The 21,660-nt window shown below is 36.7% G+C and overlaps 1 protein-coding gene across 1 annotated transcript; it reads left to right on the top strand.

The window, feature by feature from the left end:
• Positions 1-10,537: 10,537 nt before the first annotated feature.
• On the top strand, positions 10,538-12,974 carry LOC106796118 (protein MAIN-LIKE 2-like). The gene is made up of 4 exons (XM_014767677.1): positions 10,538-10,786; positions 10,871-11,149; positions 11,294-11,425; positions 12,936-12,974. Exons 1-4 carry the CDS (start codon positions 10,538-10,540, stop codon positions 12,972-12,974), a joined length of 699 nt encoding a protein of 232 aa, XP_014623163.1.
• The last annotated feature ends 8,686 nt before the right edge of the window (positions 12,975-21,660 follow it).

Genomic DNA, 21,660 nt, shown 5'->3' with positions numbered 1-21,660 from the left:
TGATATAGATGACAGGTGGATGCATTTTGCGGAGCACGTACTACCTGCGGGTGAGCTTTGTCTAGTGCCTGGGCAGGTATTTGCGGATTACATGGAGTGGTTTTTCCGCATATCTCACCCATTCATTATACCGACCTAGGCAGGTGACCAGCTGAGAGATGCACCAGCTGTAGACCCTGAGGAGTACATACAGCCGCCCAGCCCCCAGGTTCCAGTGGCATTTGACCCCCTTCCACATGTGGTAAGATTTTTTGCGCGTTTAATGTTTGATGAGTTGTTATTTATTTTAAATTTTATAATAAATGTTTTTAATGATTGTCACAGGATGATTACGACGGATATGAGGCGATTGCACAGAGGTTGGAGCGTGTGCTCAACCTTAGGATGGTCACTGCAGGCACAGAGTTATATGAGATCATGCAGGACTACCTGACGATCACCAGAGGGGGAGCCAGTGCTGATGGAAGTGTCAAGACTCGTCAGAGACGCCGCACGGAGCATTGATTATTGTATTTATTTTTTGTCTTGTAGTTGACATGAATTTTTGTAATTATTACAGTTTTTTGTTTAATATAGTTGACTTGTTTTGCATAGTTTATTATTTTATGATATTAACTGACGTATGAATTCTGATTTCGATCATGGTCCTTAAGCGAAGTTTTGGAGTGTTTTAAATTTATTTTTTAAAAAAGTGGACCTAAAATCATGAGTTTTGTTCGTAAGAATTACATTAAAAATAAATGTTTTTATAAAAGAGGCAGGAAATCCAAATGTAATTACTAATATTACTTTTTTTTACATGCCACCACCATACATAGATGCAGTCTATTTTTTTTTTATAAAAAAAGCAATAGTTTTGATAATAGAAAAAATTCAATGGTCAATTGATTCATAATTCATAATTATGTGTTAGTAAGATTTTTAAAGTAATTATCATATATAAAAAAGTATGATTCGATCATAATTTATACTATTAATATATAATTTTTCCTTACATAAAAAATAATAAGCTGGTACCAAAAACAAATATTTTTTTTAAAAAAATACATGACAATGAAATCGCCATATAAGATACTACAAAGATCACTTTTAAAAAAAATCATGTTTAAGTACCCATTTTTGGAGTTTTTTTCCGTGGGTGTGCGAGTGCCGTAAGACAATGGAGGGCCGCTATTTGTCATGTTTGGACGTCAAACAACCCAAAAAAATTATTCCCGTTCCCCGGTTCCGTCAAATAACACCTAAAAACAAAGCCAGAAAATCCAAAAAAATAGGAAAGAGACCCTTTTTCATGTTCAAGTACCCATGCTTGGGTTTTTTTTTTCCGTGGGTGTGCGAGTGCCGTAAAACAATGGAGGGCCGCTATTTGTCATGTTTGGACGTCAAAAAACCCAAAAAAATTATTCCTGTTTCCCGGTTCCGTCAAATAGCACCTAAAAACAAAGCCAGAAAATCCAAAAAAATAAGAAAGGGTCCCTTTTTCATGTTCAAGTACCCATGTGTGGGATTTTTTTCCGTGGGTGTGCGAGTGCCGTAAGACAATGGAGGGCCGCTATTTCTCATGTTTGGACGTCAAAGAACCCAAAAAAATTATTCCCGTTCCCCGGTTCCATCAAATAACACCTAAAAACAAAGTCAGAAAATCCAAAAAAATAGGAAATGGTCCCTTTTTCATGTTCAAGTATCCATGTTTGGGATTTTTTTCCGTGGGTGTGCGAGTGCCGTACGACAATGGAGGGCTACTATTTGTCATGTTTGGACATCAAAGAACCCAAAAAAATTATTTCCGTTCCCCGGTTCCGTTAAATAGCACCTTAAAACAAAGCCATAAAATCCAAAAAAATAGGAAAGAGACCCTTTTTCATGTTCAAGTACCCATGTTTGAGATTTTTTTCCGTGGGTCTGCGAGTGCCGTAAGATAATGGAGGGTCGCTATTTCTCATGTTTGGACGTCAAAGAGCCCAAAAAAATTATTCCCGTTCCCCGGTTCCATCAAATAACACCTAAAAACAAAGCCAGAAAATCCAAAAAAATAGGAAATGGTCCCTTTTTCATGTTCAAGTACCAATGTTTGGGAATTTATTTCCGTGGGTGTGCGAGTGCCGTAAGACAATGGAGGGCCGCTATTTCTCATGTTTCGATGTCAAATAACCCAAAAAAATTATTCCCATTCCCCAGTTCCGTCAAATAACTCCTAAAAACAAAGCCAAAAAATCCAAAAAAATAGGAATCCGACCCTTCTAACACTTAAAATAAATTATCTTTGGACCATTGAAACAACACATTGAACTTTATTATGGGATTTAAACACGCCGTAAACAGATAAAGGTTACATCAACGAAAAAGCAAAAAAATAAACATTGCATTCAGTTGTTTAGCGATGTCCTAGTGACCTCGTCTTCGATTTTCACAACATATTTAGTAAAGACAACTAAAATTTCTATTAGTCCATATTTTTTCCAGTAGCTAGATTGTACTAACACCTTCAGCAGTTCTTCGTTGGTCCTCAGCTCATTTATTTCATATTTTATAAGCGTATCTGAATACTCAAAGCGAGCTGGTTGGCGGAAAAACAATCGTCTTACCGTTTGTGATTCGTGAATTCCAAGAGGGGGAATCCCTTTAGGTGCAACTTGCTTTATTAAATTCTTCAGTTCATTGATGGTACATGTTGAAGGAATTTGAAATTTCTTAGGATTTTTTCCTGTGAACGCGCTTCCAACAAATTTGTTCTGCGGTGGCATGTTCCATTTCCCGTTGTAATACAGGATCACGTCATGAGTATGGGGCATAGTGCGTTGAAGTAAGTTTATTATTCCATCTGGTGTTCTTCCAACGGTACATAATAACTCAATCGGACCAACACAAGAAAATTGATCATTACACATTAACATTGTGTTGACATCGTCATCATTTATCAATTTCATACACTGAAAGCAAATTTGGTTACCTGTATCGGTGAATGGCTTCCGGTAGTGAATTTCATCCAAAAATTGTTTGTCGGATAGCTGAAGGGTATTGTGTATTCTGGTTTTTAAGCTTGCAAAATCACAGCTGTTTGGTACTCGAATGGGCACCGGAGTTGGAGTTTGGAAGTAAACCCCAGTATCATTGTGAATAATTGATCCATTTGGAAAATTGAAAGCCAACCTTGAGTTGACAATCGTCTGACTGCTAGTTTCTCCTAAAAATGCCATACTTTGTGTATCAATTGGGAGACTATTTGAAAGCAAGATAATGTGTGATTTATTAGCCGTGTCTGCTATATATATAGATGGTTGTGACCAAGCGATTGCTTCACTTTGTTTACAAAAAAATAGACACGCGTGAACATGTTTCGTGTTTACGTTTCCTTCAGAATGTGTAGTCAAGTCAGTCAATGTGTTGTCGCGCTCAAACTTTAATACGCATGCATGTCATTATGTGTTGTCAATTATGACAATGATGTATGCTACACGCGTAAATGATTTTTGTTGGACCAACAATTTTTTTGCTTAACCAAACGAGTACTTAATAATATTAATTGGTTAGTAATGGGTTACAAAAAATTATATCGCATAATGAATACAATTACATAAATAATGCATGTTTAGTCTTCATTTAGGTCGACATAGTGTCTTTTGAATGACATCAAGCTTGTGTATTGCTGCATTCTACTAATATATGGAGTTGTCCACTGCTTTGCCTGAGAATAACAGTTGCTTGACCACAACAACGCTGGAGGCGGTAAGGGACAATGGTCTTTCAAATAAACCTGTTGTACATGAACAAAGATTATATCATGTGGTGACCGTGTCAAATGAACCAGCGAAGTCATTGCATAATTGTTATACTAACTATATTCAACGTACCTGAACAAAATGATTTCCAAACACGTGACCAACACATATCATGCGGTGCCCAGAAAAATCAGGTGGTGGTTGACTTCTAAGAGGAAAAAATGTCATGCTTTGTTGTCGGGACAACGATACAAGGATTACGTTATACCGTGATGCAATTACATATCCCATCTCCGTTATATCCATCCACTTGTCCACACTAACCTAAATCAAGCAAACATACACATGTAAGTAATTTAAAGTTTGTTATTAAAAAAATTAACCTAAAAACATACCTTCGAAAACCCATCAACAAGTAGGGACAACTTTAATTGTTCAAATCTCTCTGTGCCACTGAAGAGGTTCATGTACTCATGCGACCACCTGCCAAGTTCTTTAATCAATTCATTACGCACTAACGGCCATGAATCTTTCCCCATACCTAATAAAGCGGCAATGGACCAATATCCACAGTTACCGTCCGCTTTCACATCCACAACGTCACGAATGAAACCTTGAATGAATGACGCAAATTGATCCAACATCGGAATGATCCTTGTTGGCTGAGGCGGTTCAGAGCATGATGCACTGCGTTTGACTGGAGAGTTGCTGCTTTGAACAGAATGAAAAGCATCAACATACTCCCAGTAAGACGGATCACGCTTTGTGGATCTTTGACTTCTTTTCATCGGTTTCTTCGGTGCACCTTTAGTGTTGACCTTTGACGGAGGAGGGCACATAGAGTTATGATCAGGGTATGCAATTTCTCGGAGTTTACTCTTCAGAGTTACTTTGTCAAACACATCAAGTTCATCAAACCTTTTAGATATGGTCTCTATCTCTTGCTTGATGCTGACTTCCGTCTCACATAACCCTTGGTCTGAAAAGCAAAGTCTCCTCTAGAAAATATGGACTAACTCCAATGGGATGCACCCAACAGTATACCTAGAAAGCTCACATGCACAAGGAAGACCGTGCGTGGTTCTCATCACACAACCACAAGAAATGGGATTGTTGCCGAGATAACGTAGACGGTCAACCTCAGAAGCAATCTGATTTAAAGCGTCCCTTGAAACCATCCCAAGAAGCCTCTTGTATAAGGTTTTTCTATATACATGCCCAACCATATGCGTACTGGTTTCAAAGGATGCTTTATTTTTGACGTGTTGCAGCGTGATCATGTTGTTCATGGCATCCCAAACACTACATAGGTCTCCAACGCTATTTTGTAGTACTCTTTTGAGAGCCCAATGAGCTGATTCAACCCTACATTTAAAATACACAACAAACATGAAAATATACAACAATTAAATACCATTTATTACTAATCCTTACTAACAAATAAAATCAGTTCTTAATACCTTTTTGTTGTTGTGTTGCCTAGGTGCATGACCTTATTCGTCCATGCTGTAATAAATTTTTCCTTGTGGGGGATAATCCATGTGTTGTTAACATAGTCAGTGAGCATCGGCCAAGGCGAACAAGCAACTTGAAACTTCTGAAGTGACTCATGGAACTGGTGTTCGAACGGACAATCAACCAAAGTACCCCAGTTATCCATTACATAGTCCCACACAGTTTTTTCACCGATTAAACATTTGCACTTCGCCTTCACATTTTTATCGATATGAAACCTGCACAACAAATTTGTACACTCGGGGAACACAGTTTTCACTGCATTCATCAGTGCTAGGTCTCTGTCAGTGACAATAACAACAGGGAGGCAATCATTTTTTAAAAATAGGCATCGAAATCGTTCTAAAGCCCATACAATATTACTAACACGCTCAGCCTCCAGATATGCAAACCTAGCAGAGAATGTCATCATCGTTGGTGTCACTCCAACAAAGTCAAGTAGTGGGAGCCTGTACCTGTTTGTTTTGTAGGTACTGTCTATAAAAAACACCAAATGACATGCATTGCATAACTTTACTACATTTGGGTGACACCAAAACAGATCACGCACCACAACTTCATCCTTCAATCTATGCCAATGAATGTATTGATCACGTTCGAGAAGCTTCATCAGATGCTGCATTTCGGTATCTGCTCCTCTTATTGAAGAACGATATTCACTTCTTGCATTGTAAATTTGCTTTATTGTGGTGCAACTGTTGGCATTGTGTTCCTTCAACGTTAGCAAGATGTTTTTTGGTTTCACCATCGACTTTGTCATATCAGCAATAATTTTCTTTTCATCCTTAGTCAATCGCCCAACGTATGGATGTCCAACTAAGGACTTGGCCAATTCATGATTGTGAATCCCACAGATCAACTTCACCGTCCAACCTTCCCTTCCATGCACTGGTTTCCCACAAGCCTAAAGGGACAACCACATTTCCTACTCCCAGTGTCTTTTCTAACGAATTCTTTATTCCTACACTTGTACGTACCACTCCTTTCACACCCAATTAAGACAAATGAATTTCTTCCTTTGCTACCGGTCTCTGTGTCAAACCTCATAATCACTGCAACAAATCCATTTTCATGGGCAAGCCCACTGCAAAACATCATCTCGAGTACCAAATACCTACAACGCAACCCCAACATATTAATTTTTATACAAAACATCAATTCAACCGAATGACTCAAATTATCTATGATTACCTAAGACGTATTAAAAGCATTTGAACAATCCACATGTGGTTCATTCACCCCACATTCTTCTTCATTATCATAATCATAATCCATATGAACTTCTTGTGACATCGCATAGTCATACCTCCATTGATCTTCGTCCATCTTAAGGACATATGCATCATACACAAGTACATTCAAATTATCATATAACCACATCCAAAAATTTACTACACATTAAATAACAAACATATTAACAGGACATATGCATCATACAGAAGTATATTCAAATTATCATATAACCACATCCACAAATTGACTACATATTAACTAACAAACATATTAACAACTAATACAAATATATTCTAAATTTATAACTACATTATTTACTTAAACTAAACTTAACACTATAATAAACAACTAATAAAACATTTTTCTACTACAACAAAATACAATTATGTTACCTAAATCATTTAATATTATACCAAATCATCATACCTAATTAAACCAATAATCCACAATTGAATATATATATATATATATATATATATATATATATTAATATATTAAACAAAAATAACAAAATTTGTTAATAATGTAACATTCCGGAAGAACTTCTTTCGGAAGTTACTAAGGCCAATTCCGGAAGAAGTAGTTCCGGAAAACATTCTCATTCCGGAACTTCTTCCACCTCTACTTAAAATTGCTTCCAGAAATAGCTTTTTACTGTTTTTCTTCTCTAAAAACTAGCCAGAAAACGCAAAAAATACCCATAATTGCGTACCTCCGATGAAATAGGAAGACCAACGACTAACAAAACTTCAAATACGGAACATCTGCTTCATGGGACCACCAAATCTTCAAATACGGAACACCTACTTCACGGGACCACCAAATCTTCAAAGCTTTTTACGGAAGGATATCAACAGCAAGAAAAGGATAGCAACGAAGGATGCAGGTGAAATGGAAGGAATGGAAGCGTGTAAACAGAAAAGGAAGCGCAATAAATTTAAAGAAAACTACATAGGGGCAAAATCGTCATTACATATGCATTAAATATTATTTTATTTTTACTTATTATTATTATAAAATCAAATTTATTTTTACTTGACATTGTTATAAAATAATTATTATTTTTTTATTATATATTAACTTTTGTAATACGAATTAATAGTTATCATAATAAATATTTTATATTTTTAATAAAATATATGAATTAATTAATTTTTATGATTTAAATTATACTAAATTGTCACACAAATTAATATTTACATTTACATGCACATAAAAAAAAGTACAAATATTAGTCATAATTATGTTCACTAATTATTTAAGTATAATAATATTATTTATTTCATAACTTAATTTATTCATTAAAATTAAATAATTACAAAAAATACCATTTTTAAAAAAAAAAACAATTTCCGGAAGACCCTTCTTCCGGAAGAAGAAGGTTGTCTTCCGGAAGAAAGTTCTTCCGGAAACATTCCGGATGATGTTCTTTCGGAAAGTATTCCTGAGTTCTTCTAGAATCACAAAATCTTCAGGAAAAAGTGTCTTCCGAGATGATTCCAGAAGAAGGTTCTTCCGAAAAGAGTCTTCGTGGAAGGGCATTTTCGCTCATTCACTGTTTGCTGGGTGCCCCAACAATATTGCTGGGTGCACGTAGCAACTCCCAAGACACATTTGTTGCAATCTATTTGGAACAAACAACTAGTTCGTGGGACATGCTAGGTGCACCCAGCAATTTAGTGAATGGGCCATTTTTCCATTTATGTAAAAATTTAAAAAAGCGCTACTCCTCTCGGAAGAACCACGCGCTCCTTCCTGCTGCTTCTTTTCTTCTTCCTGTTCCTGGCACTTCTTCTTCTCCGCGAGACCCGCGAGCCCGGCTGCTTCGATCAGACGCGTTTTGCCTTCGAGGTTGGTCTCCCTAACTCCCCATTGCTTTTAATATCCAGTATTGTTGTAGCATTTAGCCTAGGATAGTGGAACCTTAGGGTAGAAGACGCCGAAAAAAATGGGAAAAGCGGAGTGGTTACGGTGGCGTGCTCCGGAAGAACCGTGAAGGCATCTTCCGAAACTTCCGAAAGAAGGTGTTCCGGAGAATTTCCAGAAAAAAGGTTCTTCCGGAAGTAACCAAGGGTCATCCGGAAGAACCTTTCTTCCGGAAATCTTCCGGAAGAAGGGTTCTTCCGGATGACCTTTGAGTATTCCTGAAGAACTTTCCGGAAGGAACTACTTCTTCCGGAAGTTTGTTTTTTTTTTTAAAAAAAAATATTGTTTTGTTTTTTTTAAATGAATGAAGTTATTTTATTTTTATGAATTAAGTAGGTGTATGTTTTTGAAATTTTATAAAAAAATGAGGTTTGTTTTTTTTTTTTTATGACAAATGAAGTTTTTTTTATAATTTAAATTGTGTATGTTTACTAAATATTTATTTTTAAATTATTTGTGTTTTTGTTTATAAATGAAGTTGTTTATTGTTATAAATTAAGTTGTGTGTGTTTTTGTTTATTGTTTTTTTTTTAAATTAGTGTATTTTATTTATAAATAAAGTTGGTTATTTGTATAAATTAAGTTGTGTATGTTTTGAAATTTTTGTTAATTGGTTTTGTTTATTTTTTATATGATTTTAGTTGAGTATTTTAATAATTATTTATTTTTAAATTAGTTGTATTTTTTGTTTATAAATGAAGTTGTTTATTTTTATAAATTAAGTTTTGTGTGTTTTGGAATTTTTTTAAATACTATTTCTTTTTATAAATGATATAAATTAAGTTGTGTATGTTTTGAAATTTTTTTTCCCATTTTTGTTTTATTTTTATATATAATTTTAGTTGTGTATGTTTACAAATTATTTATTTTTAAATTAGTTGTTTTTTTGGTTTATAAATAAAGTTGTTTTTTTATTATCAATTAAGTTGTGGATGTTTACTAATTAATTGTTTTTACATTAGTTGTGTTTTTTTTTATAAATGAAGTTGTTTTTTTTATAAATTAATTTGTGGATGTTTACTAATTAATTATTTTTACATTAGTTGTGTTTTTTTTATAAATGAAGTTGTTTTTTTTTTTTTTAAATTAAGTTGTGGATGTTTACTAATTAATTATTTTTACATTAGTTGTGTTTTTTTTATAAATGAAGTTGTTAATTTTTTTTATAAACTATGTTGTGTGTGTTTTCAAATAATTTTATTTAAATTAGTCTTATTTTTTTTATAAATAAACTTGTTTTATTTTTATAAAGAAAGTTGTGTATGTTTTTACCGAAAAAAAATACATGTTCCACATGATTTGCAGATCATGGTTAGAACACGAGGTTTAGGTAGTGGAATAGGTAGAGTTATAGGCAGAGATAGACAGGATGAGCATGATGTAGTTGATGTTCCCGAGAGGCGTAGGCCTACTGTATCAGCCCGTAGGCAACGAGTTCATTAGATGACTGAGGATGTTTCTGGCATGACTGAGGATATCCCTGATATGGCTGAGGATGCACCTGAGATGACTGCGGACGTACAGGGTGATGATGGTGCTGACGGGTCACATGCTGATGATGCTGAGGGATTCCTAGGTGGGCCACGTGACCCATCAGTGCTGACATCATTTGTGGACCATGTTGCACACGCCATTTGGAGTGGACAGGTATTTTAATTTGTTAATTATTTGTCATTATTGATTTGTTTGTCATTAATTTTTTTTATAATTGTATAATTTGTACTTCAAATCAGGAACGTCCTGAGTTGAAGTTGGTGTCGCATAGGAGGAAGGTGACATTAATTGGGAGGCCAGTGCGTGAGATTGAAGGACTGGTTGATGCCACAGGATTAAGTCCATTGATTGGGTGTTCAGTTGTTACTGGCGATCTTGGACTTATATCCGCATTTGTGGAGAGGTGGCACAGCGAGACCAACACCTTCCACCTTCCAGTAGGAGAGTTGACGATCACATTGGATGATGTGTCGTCACTCCTCCATTTGCCTATCAGTGGCGCGTTCCACAACTTTCATGCTCTTTCTGTGGACGAGACGATAATTTTGTTGACTGAGTTACTTGAGGTGTCTGCTGAGGAGGCTAGAGCCGAGACAACACGATCACGTGGGGCATACGTACGGCTGGGATGGGTTTGAGACATCTATGAGATGAGATGTGAGGCGCGGCGGTGGATTGTAGCAGCTCGTGCTTATTTGCTGCACCTGGTCAGTTGCACTCTTTTTGCTAACAAGAGTGCAACATATGTTCATGTGGTGCACCTAAAGGCTTTTCGTGACCTAGGTCAGAGTGGTGGTTATGCCTGGGGAGTTGCCGCGCTGGTTCATATGTATGACCAGTTAGATGAAGCTTCTAGGACCACTACACGACAGATTGCGGGGTACCTGACTTTACTACAGGTAAATTTTGTGTTTTTAAATATGTTACGTTGGATTGTGATTTAAACATGTTTTTATGTTATGTTAACCTCATTTTTTTTGTAGTGCTGGATCTATGAGCACTTTCCTAGTGTGCATCAGTGCGTCACAAATGATGCATACCAGGAGACGTCCCCACGTGCTTCCCGGTGGCTAACGTTGAAGGCGCATATGAAGGGAATTACAGGAGCACCGTACCGGGAACGTTGTGATGCTTTGACAGTCACAGATGTGTGTTGGTTGCCTTACACTGAGCATCGAGGGGTTAGGGGCTTTGAGCTGATTTCATCATTCCAAGGTCAACTGAGATGGGGTCCTATGGTGGTCACAGCTCAATCAGAGAAGGTGCTACGGTAGTTTGGTTACATTTAGAGCATCCCTCCGCCGCCTGTTAGCGCTTCATTGTCATATGATGATATAGATGACTGGTGGATGCATTTCGCGGACCACGTACTAGTTGTGGGTGAGCTTTGTGTAGTGCCTGGGCAGGTATCTGCAGATTACATGGAGTGGTTTTTCCGGATATCTCACCCATTCATGATACCAACCCAAGCACGTGACCAGCCCAAACATGCACCTGCCGCAGACCTTGAGGAGTACATGCAGTCGTCCATCCCACAGGTTCCAGTGGCATTTGACCCCCCTCCACATGCAGTGGTAAGATTATTTGCACATTTAATATTTGATGAGTTGTTATTTATTTTAAATTTTATAATAAATGTTTTTAATGATTGTCACTGGATGATTACGACGACTATGAGGCGATCGTAGAAAGGTTGGAGCGTGTGCTTAACCTTAGGATGGTCACTGCAGGCACAGAGTGACATGATATTATGCAGGATTGTCTCACGATCACCAGAGGGGGTGCCAGTGCAGATGGAAGTGTCAGGGCTCGACAGAGACGACGCACAGAGCATTGATTATTGTTTTTATGTTTTGTTTTGTAGTTGACATAATTTTTTGTATTTGTTACACTTTTTAGTTTAATATAGTTGACTTGTTTTGCACATTTGATTATTTTATCATATTAACTGACGTATCGATTCTGATTCCGATCCTGGTCCTTAAGCGAAGTTTTGGACTATTTTGAATTTTTTATAAAAAAAGTGAAGCTAAAATCATGAGTTTCGTTCATAAGAATGACATTAAAATTATTTTTTTAAAAAAAAAGAGGCAGAAAAAATAGGAATCGGACCTTTTTTTATGTTTAAGTACCCATGTTTGGAGTTTTTTTGGAGGGTGTGCGAGTGGCGTAAGACATTGGAGGGGCGCTATTTGTCATGTTTGGATGTCAAAGAATCCAAAAAAATTATTGTTGTTCCCTGGTTCCATCAAATAACACTTAAAAAAGAGGCAGAAATTACAAAAAAATATGAATCAGACCCTTTTTTTATGTTTAAGTACCCATGTTTGGGGTTTTTATTGGAGGGTGTGCGAGTGGCGTAAGACATTGGAGGGGCGCTATTTCTCATGTTTGGACGTCAAAGAACCCAAAAAAATTATTGCCGTTCCCTGATTCCATCAAATAACACCTAAAAAAAGAGGCAGAAAATCTAAAAAAATAGGAATCTGATCCTTCTAAGTATGCGTAAGGTTTGAAGGTCAAACAGTTAAAATAAATTATCTTTGGACCATTGAAATAACACATTGAACTTTATTATGGGATTTAAACACGCCGTAAACAGATAAAGGTTACATCAACGAAAAAGCAAAAAAATAAACATTGCATTCAGTTGTTTAGCGATGTCGCAGTCACCTCGTCTTCGAATTTCACAATATATTTAGTAAAGACAGCTAAAATTTCTATTAGTCCATATTTTTTCCAGTAGTTAGATTGTACTAACACCTTCAGCAGTTCTTTGTTGGTCTTCAGCTCATTAATTTCATATTTTATAAGCTTATCTGAATACTCAAAGCGACCTGGTTGGCAGAAAAATAATCGTCTTACCGTTTGAGATTCGTGAATTCCAAGAGGGGGAATCCCTTTAGGTGTAACTTGCTTTATTAAATCCTTCAATTCATCGATGGTACATGTTGAAGGAATTTGAAATTTCTTAGGATTTTTTCCTGTGAATGCGCATCCAACAAGTTTGTTCTGCGGTGCCATGTTCCATTTCCTGTTGTAATACAGGATCGCGTCATGAGTACGGGGCATAGTGCGTTGAAGTAAGTTTATTACTCCATCTGGTGTTCTTCCAATGGTGCATAATAACTCAATCGGACCGACACACGAAAATTGATCATTACACATTAACATTGTGTTGACATCGTCATCATTTATCAATTTCATACACTGAAAGTGAGTTTCATCCAAAAATTGTTTGTCGGATAGTTGAAGGGTATTGTGTATTCTGATTTTTAGGCTTGCAAAATCACAGCTGTTTGGTACTCGAATGGGCACCAGAGTCGATGTTTGGAAGTAAACCCCAGTATCATTGTGAATAATTGATCCATTGGGAAAAATGAAACCCAACCTTGAGTTGACAATCGTCTGACTGCTAGTTTCTCCTAAAACTGCCATACTTTGTGTATCAATCGGGAGACTATGTGAAAGCAAGATAATGTGTGATTTATTAGCCGTGTCTCATATATATACATGGTTGTCACCGGCAGATTGCTTCACTTTGTTTACAAAAAAATAGACACCCGTGAACATGTTTCGTGTTTATGTTTCCTTCAGAATGTGTAGTCAAGTTAGTCAATGTGGTGTCGCACTCAAACTTTAATACGCATGCATGTCATTATGCATTGTCAATTATGACAATGATGTATGGTACACGCGTAAATGATTTTTGTTGGACCAACAATTTTTTTGCTTAACCAAACGAGTACTTAATAATATTAATTGGTTATTAATGGCTTACAACAAATTATATTGCATAATGAATACAATTACATAAACAATGCATGTTTAGTCTTCATTTTGATTGACATAGTGTCTTTTGAATGACATCAAGCTTGTGTATTGTTGCATTCTACTAATATATGGAGTTGTCCACTGCTTTGCCTGAGAATAACAATTGCTTGACCACAACAACGCTGGAGGCGGTAAGGGACAATGGTCTTTCAAATAAACCTGTTGTACATGAACAAGGATTATATCATGCGGTGACCGACTCAAATGAACCAGGGAAGTCATTGCATAATTGTTATACTAACTATATTCAATGTACCTGAACAAAATGATTTCCAAACACGTGACCGACACATATCATGCGGTGCCCAGAAGAATCAGGTGGTGGTTGACTTCTAAGTGGAAAAAATGTCATGCTTTGTTGTCGGGACAACGATACAAGGATTACGTTATATCGTGATGCAATCACATATCCCATCTCCGTTATATCCATCCACTTGTCCACACTAACCTGAATCAAGCAAACATACACATGTAAGTAATTTAAAGTTTGTTATTAAAAAAAAACCTAAAAACATACCTTGGAAAACCCATCAACAAGTAGGGACAACTTTAATTGTTCAGATCTCTCTATGCCACCGAAGAGGTTCATGTACTCATGCGACCACTTGCCAAGTTCTTTAATCAATTCATTACGCACTAACGGCCACGAATATTCCTCCATACCTAATAAAGCGGCAATGGACCTATATCCACAGTTACCGTCCGCTTTCACATCCACAACGTCATGAATGAAACCTTGAATGAATGACGCAAATTGATCCAACATCGGGATGATCCTTGTTGCTTGAGGCGGTTCAGAACATGATGCACTACGTTTGACTGAAGAGTTGCTGCTTTGAACAGAATGAAAAATATCAACATACTCCTAGTAAGAAGGATCACGCTTTGTGGATCTTTGACTTCTTTTCATCGGTTTCTTTGGTGCACCTTTAGTGTTGACCTTTGACGGAGGAGGGCACATAGAGTTCTGATCAGGGTATGTAATTTCTCAAAGTTTACTCTTCAGAGTTACTTTGCTAGTCACATCAAGTTCCTCAAACCTTTTAGATATGGTCTCAATCTCTTCCTTGATGCTAACTTCCGCCTCACATAACCCTTGGTATGAAATGCAAAGTCTCCTCTAGAAAATATGGACTGACTCCACTGGGATGCTGCCAGCAGTATACCTAGAAAGCTCACATGCACAAGGAAGACTGTGCGTGTTTCTCATCACACAACTACAAGAAAATGGATTGTTTTCAAGATAACATAGACGGTCAACCTCAGAAGCAATCTCATTTAAAGCGTCCCTTGAAACCATCCCAAGAAGCCTCTTGTATAAGGGTTTTTTAAATACATGTCCAACCACATGCGTACTGGTTTCAAAGGATGCTTTAATTTCAACGTGTTGCAGCGTGATCATGTTGTTCATGGCATCCCAAACACTACAAAGGTCTCCAAGACTATTTTGTAGTACTCTTTTTAGAGCCCAATGAGATGATTCAACCCTACATTTAAAATACACAACAAACATGAAAATATACAACAATTAAATACCATTTATTAATAATCCTTACTAACAAATAAAATTAGTTCTTAATACCTGTTTGTTGTTGTGTTGCCTAGGTGCATGACCTTATTTGTTCATGCTGTAATAAATTTTTACTTGTGGGGGATAATCCATGTGTCGTTAACATAGTCAACGAACATCGGCCAAGGCGAACAAGCAATTTGAAACTTTTGAAGTGACTCAGCGAACTGGTGTTCGGACAGACAATCAACCAAAGTACCCTAGTTATCCATTACATAGTCCCAAGCATTTTTTTGACCGATTAAAGATTTGCACTTCGCCTTCACATTCTTATCGATATGAAACCTGAACAACAAATTTGTACACTCCGAGAACACAGTTTTCGCTGCATTCATCAGTGCTAGGTCTCTGTCAGTGACAATAACAACAGGGAGGCGATCGTTTCTTAAAAATAGACCTCGAAATCGTTCCAAAGCCCATACAATAATATTAACACGCTCAGCCTCCAGATATGAAAATCCAACAGAGAATGTCATCGCCGTTGGTGTCACCCCAACAAAGTCAAGTAGTGGGAGTCTGTACTTGTTTGTTTTGTAGGTACTGTCTATAAAAAACACCAGATGACATGCATTGCATAACTTTACTGCATCAGGGTGACACCAAAATAGATCACGCACCACAACTTCATCCTTCAATCTATGCCAATGAATGTATTGATCACGTTCGAGAAGCTTCATCAAATGTTGCATTTTGGTATCAGCTCCTCTTATTGAAGAACGATAATATTCATATATATATATATATATAGATTTTAAAACAGAATTAAATTTTTTTTAACAAACTAACATTCTGGAAGAAGTTCTTCCGGAAGTTGATGTGGCAACTTCCGGAAGTACTTCTTCCGGAAATTCATAATTCTGATTCCGGAACAACTTCTTCCGGAAACAACTTCCAGAATAAGTTGTTCCGGAATTCAACAATTGTTCTTCCGGAACAACTTCCTCCGATAGTTAAAAGTTCTTCCGGGAAAAGTTTTTTTACCATTTTACTGTTCATCTTCTCTAAACATCTACCCAGAAAACGCAAAAAAAAAAACCGATAAATGCGTACCTCCGATGAAATAGGAACAACAACGACTAACACAACTTCAAATACGGAACAACTACTTCACGGGACCACCAAATCTTCAAATACGGAACAGCTACTTCACGGGACCACCAAATCTCCAAAAGCTTTTTACGAAAAAGGATAGCAATACCAAGAACACGGGGATGAAGGTGAAATCAAAAAGGTGTAAAACGGAAAAGCAGCGCAGTAAATTTAAAGAAAACAACATAGGGACAAAATCGTCATTAAATATGCATTAAATATTATTTTATTTTTAGTTATTATTATAAAAATGAAATTTATTTTTACTTCACGTTGCTATAAAATTAAAATTATATTTTTATTATATATTAAGTTTTGTAATACAAATTAAATGTTATCATAATAAATATTTTATATTTTTTTTATAAAATATACGAATTAATTAATTTTTATGATTCAAATTATACTAAATTGTCACACAAATTATTGTTTAAATTTACATGCGCGTAAAAAAGGAATTACAAATATTAGTCATAATTATGTTTACTAATAATTTATGTATAATAATATTATTTATTTTATAACGTAATTTATTTATTAGAAATGAAATTATTAGAAAAATATTGCATTAAAAAAAATCATTGACAAAATCACTTCCGGAAGAACCTTCTTCCGGAAGAAGGAGGTGGTATTCCGGAAGACCCTTCTTCCGGAAAAACTTCTGGAACACGTCCTTCCGGAACGTATTCCGGAGTTCTTTCGGACGCCCACCTTCTTCCGGAAGAAGGTTCTTCCGGGAGTTTTCCAGAATGACGTCTTCCGGAATTTTTCCGGAAATAGGTTCTTCTGGGTAAAGGCATCGCAGAAGGGCAATTTTGCCTATTCACTGTTTGCTGGGTGCACGTAGCATGTCCCCTAGTTCGTGTTTTACAAGCTAGGAAAGCCCAATGACAAAAAGGCCAAGGTCATCAAGGAAACAACAAAATGTGGAACAATTTGAACATACAATCGTTCTAGTTCAAATCTAGGATTTATTGGAGCAAGCTGATTTTCTTGCCATTGCATAAATCCTTTTCTATTGGAGCAAGTTGGTTTTCTTGCCATTGCATAAATCCTTTTTTTTCCTTTATGATAATCACTTCATGTCGTCATTTGGTGAGCGTTGGAGGCCAGAGACCCACACTTTTCACATGCTAGTTTGTGAGTGCACAATCACACTGCAGGATGTGAGTATTTTGTTAGGTTTACCTATAGATGGTGTGTAACGCCCTGAAATTTCGATAACTTAAAATTGATGTTAAATGCAATTCTTATGCTATTTGATTGATTTTGATGAGTTGAGGTGTTGTGTGAATTAGCTATGTGTGATTGCTTGATGTGGATGTTAGGTTATGTGATGTTTGATTGACCTGTGTTGAAACTGTGAGATTTCAAGCTTTACCTAAACCTGTTTTGGTAAAACCACGATCCTGCACTCCTTAACCATTGGATCATCTTCAAATTTGGAATGTAGGTTCATAACCCAAATCTTCATGCTTTGTCCGTCGAGATTTTCAAAATAACATTTTTTGGAAATATCGTTTAGCAAGACAAGTGCGCTCAGCGCAAATCCCAACCTGAGAGGAATTGTGCTTAGTGCTAAATGTAGCGCTCAGTGCAAATCCTAACCCAAGAGAAATGTTGCGCTCAGTGCAAAAAGTGGATTTTCGCTTAGCGAAACGAGCTAGCTAAGCGAGATCTGCAGATTATAAATACGTTCTTCAGCGTAAAAAACACGATTTCACACCTCTCTCTCAAAACTCCGTCCAAACAACCCTAGAAACTCCTTCTTCATCACCCACGACCATGGGTGACCACCACAAGCCGCCATTGTTTGCCGCCTGACCACCACATGGAGAGGAATGCTTTAATCAGAGTGAAATCCTGAAAATCCACCTCAAGGATTCGATGGAGAACAAGCTCCCAATTTTTTCTTTTGTAGTTTCTCAGAGGTAATCTTGACTTATATGTCTTTCTCTTAGTTAGTTTGAGGTTCTCTCAGTGTCCCTTGTGTTTTGGGTACCGTAATAGGATTTTTTTGCACTTCCTTTGAAAAACCCTTGAAAATGAAACGTTGTAGAAGTTACTTTTTATAAAATAGATGTTATTTTCATGACCTTCGTTGAACCCAGGTCACATTGGCATGGTCAGAATTTCAAAATGACATCTCTTTGTAGTAGAACTCAAAACACCCCTTAGCCTTTTTTTTGTTTTGACAGGGGTAATTGATCCGGAATGTTATTATTAACGTTGTTTTTTAAATCTATATTAAATTTCCTTCTATTTGGTATATAGAACTCTGTGTATTGACCGACTAATGAGAACGAGAGAGGCCTCTGAATGATGCAGAGAGGAGCTAACAGAGAGCTCACGATAGGTGATAGGAGTTTATCATAATTTATTGCTTTGATACCATAATTGGTGTAACACCCTGAAATTTCGATAATTGAAAATAGATGTTTGATGATTTTCTTGTGTTATTTGATTACTTGATTAATTTGGATGAGTTAAGGTATTGTGTGAATTAGCCATGTGCGATCTGCTTGATGTGGATGTTGAGTTATATGGACTTTTATTGACTTAGGTTGAAATTAGGAGATTTCAAGTTTTACTTAAACCTGTTCCACTAAAACCACGATCCTGGATTCGTTAACGGTTGGATCGCTTTCAAATTTGGATTGTACGCTTACAACCCAATTTTGCACATTCTGATAGTTGGGATTTGCAATATAACATTATGAGTATGAGATATGATTTTTTAACCAAAGTAAAATTTAAGCTGGATCAGCTCGCCCAGGCTAGCCAAATTTCGCCTAAGCGAGTGTTGTAGGTTATGAATACATCCAGCAGCGTAAAAGAGCCATTTCTTTCTCCTTCTCTTCCCCTACACCCTCCCCCAACACCCCCAACCTCCTCCTCCACCACCACTGACCATCGATGACCACCACAAGCTGCCTTTGCTTGCCGTCGGATCACCGCACGAAAAAGAACAGTTTAATCGAAGCAGAATCTTCAAAACTCAACTCGAGGATTCGGTAGAGAAAGAAGCCTCCAACCCTTCCTTCGTGGTTTCTTCGAGGTAACCGTGATTCTAAGCCTTCTCCTTGTTAGTTTAAGCCTATCTTTGCATCTCTTCTGACTTGGGAACCATTATTGAATGTTTTTACACTTCCTTTGAAAAACCCTTGAAAAATAGACATTGTAAAAGTTGCCTTTTTATAAAATAGACTTTGTTTTTGTAACATTTTTTGAACCCTAGTCACAGTGGTGTGATCAGAATTTCAAAATGACCTCTCTTTGATATGAATCTCAAAGCACCCCTTTAATCCCTTTTTAAATTGAATGGGTATTTGACCCCAAAAGTTAATATTAACCTTGTCTTTGAAATCTATACTGAATTATCTTTGATTTGGGATATAGAGCTCTGTGTTTGGACGAACGGACGTGAACCTAAGAGATATTAGAACAACACCGCAAGGAACTAAGAGAGAGATATAGATAGGTGAAAAGAGTTTATTGTTTGTTTATAGCTTTTGATACCATAGTTGGGGTCAGGGAACCCAATTATGGGGATGTATGTCTGTCCCTGTGCATGTTGGTTTTCAAGAAAAATTGTGTTTTTAATTAATGTGATGTGATATATTTGTTATTGATGTGCATGTTGGTTTTCAAGAAAAACTGTGCTTCTAACAAATGGGATGTTATAGGTTTGTTATTGATGATTGAAATTTTCAATGATGTTGTTGTTGTATTGATTGGAATTTTTGGGAAAAGTCCTAATTATAGAGGAGAGACTCTGCCCAAAATTTTATATTTGTTCTTCTATTTACTTGTTTATTAAATTTTAAATGGGCATATGAGTTTGTTTTGAATACTATAGTTTTCCTCTTTAATTTAGAATTTTCCTTAAAAATATGAGTCTCATGGTATTATAGATTGTTGTTGTATGAGGTTTATGTTGCCTGAAGACATATGGTATGTGAATCCCGAGCATGAATTTATATGTATGTATGTGGAATTTGATTGCTTGTGATGTTGATGATGATGTTGAGATGAGATGATGTTGATGTTGATGATGTTAATGTGATGATGTCTGTTGTGTATGTATGCCAAGTGAAGACACCACCAAATGTATCCAAGTCTAAAAGCGCACACTGAGTGAAGACATTAGCCAAAGCAAAGGCTCTTGAAGGATAAAAACTACATCCAAAAACTTCATTAGAAAGAATGATATCTGTAACGACCCGACTCGTCACTACGATATCACCACTCTAAACCGCGAAAAATTTCAAATTTTAAATGAAAACTCCGTTAATTTGCTTATAAAAAAATGAAAGTGAATTTTCCTTCTTTCCTCGATATACATTCGCCAAACAATGCACCAATACTCAAGTTGCACCAATACTCAAGTGAATACATATATATTAGTATAGTAACTCAATACACATCATTTACATAATGGAAATTAAACTTGTTCATACATATAATTCAATTCTGTGATTTACATCTTTAATTCAACAAAAGAATCATAGAACCAACTATGGAGGAGTTGATTAACAAAACACAACTCTCTCCCAAAATAATTCCAACGTCATCACGTCGGCTCGACGGATCCTCAACAGAATCTCACTTCCTGTACCCTACTGCTGTCATTCTTCTCCCACAAACAAGGTTCACGATCATCATAGGTATCAACCACACGATACAAAATTGCAAGGGTGAGTTCATTATAAAAAGAACCAATGCTAAATCCAAATAATCACAATTAGCAAGAGAACATAGGCAAACATCATGAGCTTACACAACATTCATTATTCAACATCCACATTCAACAATTATTCATCATCCATCCATGGATCCAATCAATACTGCTCAGAATGATGCATGCACCTAACCTCAACTCTTAGATGCAATGTTGTACGTACCATCATCCAAGGAAATAGCCTAAGCGTGTCCACACGATACCTCACTTAGGAAAACTATGCAGTAATTGTCGAGGCCACCCAATCGTGCACCGTAACTCCCCCCCCCCCTCGGTGATCAGCCTGGGCCACAAGGGAGTTCCCTACCAGGTGATGCACCCCCTAGTCAAAGTACATACTGTCATAGTTTATACTATTTCCCGTGTCATATGAGGCATGAAACATGGGCACCATCAAGTACAATGACCATGCATGAGTTAAAGATCCTAAGCCATCCCCTCAGAGATGTTTAAACTCTTTAACCACTTTATTTTCCCCACCAAGGACATCTGACAAGGTCAATGCACCCCCCCATGAACATACACAACATACAATGTAT

The sequence above is a fragment of the Glycine max genome, chromosome 15 (genome assembly GCF_000004515.6).
Source record: "Glycine max cultivar Williams 82 chromosome 15, Glycine_max_v4.0, whole genome shotgun sequence".
NCBI lineage: Eukaryota > Viridiplantae > Streptophyta > Magnoliopsida > Fabales > Fabaceae > Glycine > Glycine max.
This window is presented reverse-complemented; position numbering and strand designations above follow the sequence as displayed.